This window comes from Panthera pardus, unplaced genomic scaffold (assembly GCF_024362965.1).
Source record: "Panthera pardus isolate Hobbes unplaced genomic scaffold, ASM2436296v1 HiC_scaffold_6, whole genome shotgun sequence".
NCBI classification, from domain to species: domain Eukaryota; kingdom Metazoa; phylum Chordata; class Mammalia; order Carnivora; family Felidae; genus Panthera; species Panthera pardus.
In genome coordinates this window covers 99879483-99887071 of record NW_026526991.1, presented here as the reverse complement: position 1 = coordinate 99887071, position 7589 = coordinate 99879483, and the positions used below count along the sequence as shown (strand labels likewise).

General features: G+C 58.5%; 1 protein-coding gene across 3 annotated transcripts; it reads right to left on the bottom strand.

The window, feature by feature from the left end:
• Nucleotides 1–6657, bottom strand: PIANP (PILR alpha associated neural protein). Of its 3 annotated transcripts, none has more exons than XM_053895966.1 (6): nucleotides 6518–6657; nucleotides 4267–4326; nucleotides 3492–4003; nucleotides 2644–2725; nucleotides 1607–1828; nucleotides 1–1295 (listed from the first exon to the last, which is right to left on the bottom strand). In XM_053895966.1, exons 2-6 carry the CDS (start codon nucleotides 4281–4283, stop codon nucleotides 1274–1276), a joined length of 855 nt encoding a protein of 284 aa, XP_053751941.1. In that variant the 5' UTR covers nucleotides 4284–4326; nucleotides 6518–6657; the 3' UTR covers nucleotides 1–1273. The 3 variants fall into 3 exon arrangements, with proteins under 3 accessions (XP_053751941.1, XP_019320240.1, XP_019320242.1); XM_019464695.2 differs by lacking the exon at nucleotides 6518–6657 and adding an exon at nucleotides 6034–6431; XM_019464697.2 differs by lacking the exon at nucleotides 6518–6657 and adding an exon at nucleotides 4559–4692.
• Nucleotides 6658–7589: the final 932 nt, after the last annotated feature.

Genomic DNA, 7589 nt, shown 5'->3' with positions numbered 1-7589 from the left:
TATCTTGCAAAGGCTTTATTTGAAAATTTTGAAACTTACATCCCACAAGAATTCAAGATTATCACCACAAGAAGAAAGAGATAATACAAAAATATATATCACAGCATAGGAGCCAGGTAAGAGAGGAAGAAGGGAGGAAGGTGGAAAAATGGTGAGAATTAGGGACAAATGTGAGGGGAGGGTGGGGGGGGGGGACAGGCAAAAGGAAGGAGAGTGGAAGAACCATGGAGGGAGGGGAGAAGGAGGGTGAGGGAGCCCAGGAAGGGGAGGGAGAGATTGGGAGGAAGAGCTCCCAATGGCCTTGAACCAGCTGGCCCCAGTCCCTGGCAGCCTAGGTGGAGTTAGGGAGGCCCTTAGGGAAGCTGGAAAGTGGAGGACTGGCTCAGGGGCTCTGAATTCCAGAGAGTGACCCACACACAGACAGCCAGGACAAACAAGACAAGAGGGACTTAGGAGGAAGGGAAGGGCAAATGGGAGCCCCTTTCTCATGTAGTGCAGCAGGTGACTCCCCAAAAACCCATCTCCCAGACAACAATATAGCAGTGGAGTGGGGGAGGACTTTGGGGCCTCACTACCCCCATTCCCATGGGGGAGCCCTCAGGGTAATGAGCACGCCCTTGGAGTGGGATGGGGAAGATGATGAAACACAACATGGCTTGGGATGGGACCATGACAGGTGGGGGCATGAGAAGCCCCCAGCTCACCTCCCACCCACCTCTGGGGCAGCATGCAGGGGCCACAGAAACCGGGTCAGTGGGTGTGCATGAGGGAGAGTGTGAGCACAACATACAACACCACAACATGGGGCCAGAAAGTGCATGTGAGACATAACAGGAAAGTCACCCGCTGACCACTGAGTGACTGAACTGAGCATGGAATGTGGGAAGAAGAGAAAGTGAAAGTGTGAAACAGAGAAGGTGAGGGATGGGGAGGGGGGGTGTGGGTGGAGAGAGGGTGCAGAAGACTGGCTGTACAAGAGCACAAGTGTGTGCAATGGCCCGGGAGGGTGGAGGTGAGTGTGCAAGGCTTTCATGTGAGTGTGCAAGGGCGGGGATGGGGGACCAGAAGCCACAAATATGTGAGGCCCCCACCTGAAGGAGGGTGAGCAGGTAAGATCACCTATGGGGCCAGTGAGTGTTCCAGGGTGGTGTGCAAGGGCAGGAGCCAGGAGTGCCTGTGGCCCCAGCTCCCACAGCTGCCCCACCCTCAGTGGGATGGGGGCTGTGCTGGCCCCTTGGCCTCCTGCTTGGCGGCACCCCAACATTGGGGGGCGTCACAGATTCACCAGGGGAATCCTGAGAGGAAGAGGGAAAGGGCACAGTCAGGAACCACGGGGTAGGCCAGAATTGAAAAGGAAGTCCGAGGCAAAGAAAGGGACTCAAGGAGAAGAGGGCAGAGCTGAGTTAAATGGCAGCGCGAGAACAGGACATAGATCCACAGAGAGGGGGAGAAGGAAGGGTCCCCCAGAGAGGAGCTGGTCCAGTCCTAGGAAGGGCCAGGAGCTGTGGCGGGTAGGTCTGTCTCCTCCCCACCCACCCAGGAGGGAGCACCCCCAACCAACGCTCCGGCCCTCCCGGCCCTCCCAGCCCTTTGCCCTTGCCCTCACCGGTTCAACTGGAAGGCTGGAGCCCCCTTGGGCTGGGGCATCCCAGGCCGGGGTCCCCCTCGGGGCTCCTCATGGTCAGGGGTAGGGGAAGGCGAGTCCCCGAAGGCCCCCAGCACAGTGACCCCCGCTGGGGACAGGTCTGTCAGTGGCTGCTGGCTCTCCTCCTGCCTTAGGGCACCTTGCTGCCCAGAGGGCCTGCGTCGCTTCTGGCTTCGGTCCCAACTGGTGCACCAGAAAGAAAGAGGTTCTCTCACACACTTAAGAAGCCCCCATCCTGGGCCTGCAGTGCTGGCCACCCCCACCCTCCCTCAGACACCCCGACATCCTACAGCAGAAAAACTGGCCTCTTAACAGTTCCCTACATCAAATCTCTGGAGACCAAGTGTCCATAAAGCTACTTTCCCTACCCGCCCCCCCCCCGGGGGGGGGGCTCAGGGATGTAAACCCTCCAGACCTGGTCCAGGTCCACAGAATCAGTACCTCCTCCCCACCAACACAGAGTCCCACAGAATTGCTCCCTCCCCCATGTGTACCCAGAAGACCCATTTCTCTCTTCAGCAGGCGCCTGGCAGGTTTAGTTCTAGTTCAAAATCAGCTAATGACCTGGACACCTGAGTCTAATGATTCTCTCAGTAAAGTGTGAAGGACTGAGCGACCCATTATTAAATGCATACAAAGAGCTCTGGACTTTCTCCCTTCCCCCCCCAGGCAGCCCCAGGAAGGAGCTGTGCAGAACAGGTCAGTTTTCTCTGTCTTGGAGGAAATGCCCACCAAGGCATCCCTTGCTAGCCCCCAGTGCACTTAAGTCCCCTGCCTCCCATTATCCTTGTATTTCCCTGGGAAAAGTAATTTGCCCTGATTTCTGTCTCCCCAACCCCAAATTCTTACCACTTTTTCCCAAGGTCTTCCTTGCCGTAGCCCACCACTTCCTATCCCACATCCAGCAAAAACACTGCCCTTGCTCCTGCCCTCCTTCCAGCCAAACGTTGCTAAACATCTGGTCCCCATCTGCCAGCACCCTCCTCCTTGCAGCTTACCAGAACTTGAAGATGATGCCAGTGGCCACGAGAACAATAATGATGGAGATGGTAATTGTGACATAGAGCTGGGGGTCCACACCTGATTGGGGTGGGGAGAAAGTTTTAGGGAGGCCTGAAGTGGTAGGGGCCAAGAGGGGGTGGGGGTGGGATTAGGCTTCAGGTTTAGTTAAACTTAGAGAGTGTTGCCATCCGAATCCACATTGTCCAATTCTTTCTGCTTTCCTGGACTCCTCCCCCCCCTTTATTCTTATCATCCGCTTTCCCTGGAGTTTTCAGTTCCTTTCCTCCACGTTCCCAAATCTGTATGCATGTGACGAGGAGGAGGCTGCAAGGTCAGAGAGAACCCCTCTCTCTGCACAGACACTAAGGGGTAGGAATGTCCATCTGTGTCCTAGCCCCACCCCCAAACTACTGGCCCTATCTTGGCATTCCCTGAGCTGAGATGTCACCCTGAAGGCCCTTGTCCTCCACGGTGTTCTTCTGCATGGAATACTCCCACTTCATTTTCAAGGTCCAGCTCCAATGTCAATTCTTGGAAGGTGTCCTGATCCCCAGGCAAAAGTAATCTCTCCCTTCCCTCTTTTCCTAAAAACATGCTGTGTATGCTTCTATTAGAGCACTTATTACATTGACTCATCCCTGAGTGTTTACACATCTGTCTTCTCCAGTGGACCTGAGCTCCTCCAGGGCTCAGATGGCAGTTCATCTCTGCCTCCTGTGCCGGCACCGTGCCTGACATGTTTGTGGGAAGAACTAACAGACAAGGACTCTGTCGCCGCCCTTAGAACTTTCAACCAGCCTCCCCACCCCTCGTCCCCCTACCAGCCTCCCCCACTCCTACTCACCTTCCCCACGGCCCCCAAAAAGGAACGGCCGCAGGGTGGCAGGTGCTTCTCCAAGGATGAGCCCATCTCCATCACCCCGCATGGAGTCTGAATTGGGGTGTGGGGTGGCCAGCCCATGGGGGGCTGCAAAACCATAGTCCAGAGGCAGAAATCCAGGGTTGGCAGAGTTGGGGTCCCCCCCGTCCTCTCGAGACACTGTAGGGCCCCATACAATAGCCCAGGGGTACTGCGATGAGGGTGGCCCCTCCTCAAAGCCTGATGGGGTGGCAGGGGGCGCAGTGCCTGGCAGGACTTGACGACGAGATCTTGGGACCCGAGGGGATCGGCTTGGTGGGGGTGCCCGCTCCCACACGCACACATGGCGTGGGGCAGAGGGGCCTCCCCGGGCACAGGGGGGCCGGGCTGGGGCTGGTGGGGTTCGAGGGGAGGAGGAGGAACCTTGAGCAGGTGGTGGGAGGGGCAGCAACAGCAGTGGCCAGAGAGGAAGGAGGTGGGACAGCAGCAGTGCAGGCCTGCAAGAAGGGAGAGAAAGTGGGTGAGACTCAAGGCTGTCTTGGGCTTATATGTGGGGAGCACAGGCTCCTACCAGAGATCCCAGGCTGCCTCCCTCCAGCTTTCTCTGGAAAAGCAGGTGGGCCTTGGAAAGACTGGCCTCATTTCCTACCTTCCTAGGGTCTGGCCCTTGGGATCGAAGGCCCTGGGTGGACCTAGGAGGGAAGGGGCCCAGACCCCAGGAGAAGTGGCCCCCAGCCTCCCTCTGCTGTACCAAACTTACCACATCTTGGACTTCATGTCCGAGCTCTTCCTCAGCTGTGACCCAGATTTTCAGCCTTTACTGGGGGAGAAAGGGAGGGTCGTCACATCTCAACCCTGTCCTGAGTGCTTCCCCAGCTCATTCAGCCACCAGTCCTATCCCCATTTGCCCTCTCAGGCTGCCAGCTGCCGCTTAGCATCCTTTGCGGGGGGGGGGGGGGGGGGGGGGAGGGGGAGAGGACTCAAAGAGTGGTTCCTGTCTAGCCCCCAGCCCCTTATCTACTACTGCCCAGAAATCCCGGTAACTTCCCCACCTCAGGGTCTACTCTCTCTTCTCTGGCTTCCTTCCTTCTCACTTCCTCTGCCCACAGCTCCAAGCTCTTGTTGGAGCTTAATTTAGAGCCAAGAACCTTGTGATTCCTTGAGCACCTACCACTAGGGAGGGAGTCTGAGAGTGGGGGAGGGAAGAGAAAGTCAATCTGAGTGAGTGTGTGAATGTGTGCGTGGTGTGCCCAAGGGGAGCCTCCCAGCTTGCCCACCAGGCTAGGGGTCCCAAGCATTTCTCTTATGCTGGGCCCGGGAATCTGCATCTTCCGGGGAAGGAGAATAGGGGATGGAAGACCAGAAAGAAAGAAAGACAGAGGTGGGTGGGGAAAAAACTACAGAGTATAATTTTCGCTTAATGTTAAATCATCCAAATGCATAGGTGCTCTCTGAAGGGAGGTGGAGCTGAGGAGAGGCCACCCCCTCAAATGTAACTCTCCTGGGTGAAGAGTCCAGGGAGAATCTGGATGGCTGGTTTTGAGAGAGGAAGGACATGTTCTCGGAGCTGAGGGTGGTGGGTCTGGGGGGCCAGGCTCCCCAGAGTGGATGAGGATATGACACGCGGGGTCCTCTGGATTCTGCACATTAAGTACCCCCAGAGAATAAGAGGGGAATATGATGGGAGATTCTGGGGAAGGGAAAGGGGGAGCGGCCGGGGGTGGGGGGAAGAGGTGAAGGGGTAAGAGGCTGAGAGAGGGAGGGGTGGTTAAGAGTGAGGAGAGGAGAAAGGTGAAGAGGAAGCCGGCACAGCGCACAGGGGGAGGGAGAGTAATCAGTCCCGAAAGAGAACGGACTGGGAAGGAGGTGGGCACAGAAGACGGGAAGCTTGGAGGATGCTAAAGGAAGAACAATATAAGAATACAGGTGAGAGAGGGAAACCGGGAGGGTGAAGGGGTCGCAGGATCAGGGGAAGAAGAGGGAAGGGCAGGAGGACAGGGAAGGAAAGGTCCAGGCAGAATGGGAAGTGTAAAGAGTGGAAGGGGAAGAGAGAAAAGGGGTGGAGAAGACCAGGCACGGGGAGAAAAGAAATGGAAAAAGGAGAGAACATAATACCGAGGACAGAATGAGAAGAGGAAGGGATGGGGGATGAAACACGGAGCAGCAAAGATGGAGGAGTTGGAAATTGTTTCTTCAAATGTAAAGGGATATGGAGCTATGGAAAGAGATAGCCTTCAGCCTGATGGGCTGAAGGGAGAGAGGGACGGGAAGGGAAGGGAGCAGGAGGGAGGGAAGGAGGGAGGAAGGAGGTTAGAGCGAACCAGTGAAGCGAAGAAGGGCTGAAGGGGACATCTGTGGCCAGCTGACTCCAGGACTCACTTGCCTCTCTGCCTTGTGCATCCCCCCCACTCAAAACCAACGTCAACTCCAATCCCCGAGCCCCGCACCCTCTTAGCCACCCCCTCCAGGAAGCCCGCAGTCCCTAGCTTGGCGCGCCACCCCCACCCTCTCTTCGATTCTCACCGACCTGTTGTGCGCAGGAGACGAGCTGGGGGTGGGGCGGGAGCCTTGGGGTGGGGGAACTGGGCCCCATCCCCAGGGCTGCCCCGGGCCCACCCCTCCCACGGGCCCGCGCTCCCCGGACAGGCTGGAAAGCGGCGAGAGTGGGGGGAAGGCGAGGACCGGGAGGTCAGCGAACGGACTCCGAGGGAGGGAGCGCCGAGCGCAGGGAACCCGAGGCAGGAGGATGCACAGAGCCGAGGGCTGAGCCGGAGGCGGGATGGAGGCAGCCGCGGGGACGCTGACCGCTGCGCCAGGAGGGCAGGATGGAGTCGGGACCAGCGGAGGGATGGAGAGCTCGGAGGGGAAGGCGCGCCTAGGGGTTGGCTGCTCGAGCCCGGGCGAAGGACCGCGCCGGCAGGGGTGGGGGGCGGAGGGCGCCGAGTGGGGAAGGGCAGGGCCAGGCTCCCGCGGGCGGGGGTGTGTGTGTGGGGGGGGTCCCTCTCGCTCACCTGCATGCCTGGCGCGGCGGCGCGACAGCTGCGGGCGCTCGGGGCTGCGCGGGGCTGGGGGGTCGAGAGGGCTTGTGGGGCACGGGGCATGGTCGGGGGGTTTCGCCGGCAGCCGGGGCGCTGGAGAGGGTTGGGGGGGGGGGGGGGGGTGGGCGCCCGGGGCGCGGGGCGGCGGCGGCGGCGGCGGCGGCGGCGGCGGGAGATGCTCGGCTCGGCTCGGCTCGGCTCGGCTCGGGCTGCGCTCGGCTCGGCTGGGCTCGGCGCGGCAGCTCCGAGAGCACGGTCTCCGCCTCTCCCCCTCCCGCGGTGGGCCCCGCACCGTTTAACCCTCCTGCTGCCGTGCCGCAGGAGTGCGCCCAGCTGGGTCCCAGGTGGAGGGTTGGAGAGGGCAGCGGAGGATGACCGCCAGTCTGATCCCCTGGGTTATGGTGGCGGGCTTCTCCACCCCTTGCACCCAACTCCGTGGACATCCATGTTCATCCCCGTCGGCGTCTGAGATTCTGAGTCACCTAAGGCTCTGCGTCCCTAACCGCGTCTCGGTCCCTGGTGGAGATGGCAGAGCTCTGGGGATCAAGGTGGGGCTGAGGGTGGTGGTGAAGACCTCGAACCATCCTTGGATTATCCCAAGGCTTGATCCCCCATTCCACTCCGGTCCTGTTTACAATGCATTCTCTCCGAGGCAACGCGAATGCTATTTAAAATAAGTAGATCGAGTTGCATTACTCAGCTTTTTTAGCACTCAGATTATCCAGATTCCCTATTGTGACTTACAAGGCCCTATATGACCTGTCCACTAGTTTGCTTTCTGATTTCCTCTCCTAACTCTCCTTATGCCCTAGCCACGTTGAACCTGATCTATGTTCCTAGAACTAGAGGATCTTAACCTGCCACTGGGCCTTGGCACTTATGTTCCCTTTGCCTGGAATGTTTTCCCCTGGCTTTTCACAATGACTCACTCTTTTCATTAAAATTTCACTGAGATCCAATGTCACCTCCTCTGAGAGGCCTTCCCTAGCCTCTCTATCAAAAGTAGCTTCCCCTCTGACTCTATCCTACCCCATCCCTCTCTACC

Coding starts and splice junctions, on each gene's coding strand:
- PIANP (XM_053895966.1), bottom strand. Junction 2,726..3,491: donor TTTTGGGGGCCGTGGGGAAG/GTGAGTAGGAGT, acceptor CACCCCAATCAG/GTGTGGACCCCCAGCTCTAT. Junction 1,296..1,606: donor CCAGCCTTCCAGTTGAACCG/GTGAGGGCAAGG, acceptor TCTTCCTCTCAG/GATTCCCCTGGTGAATCTGT.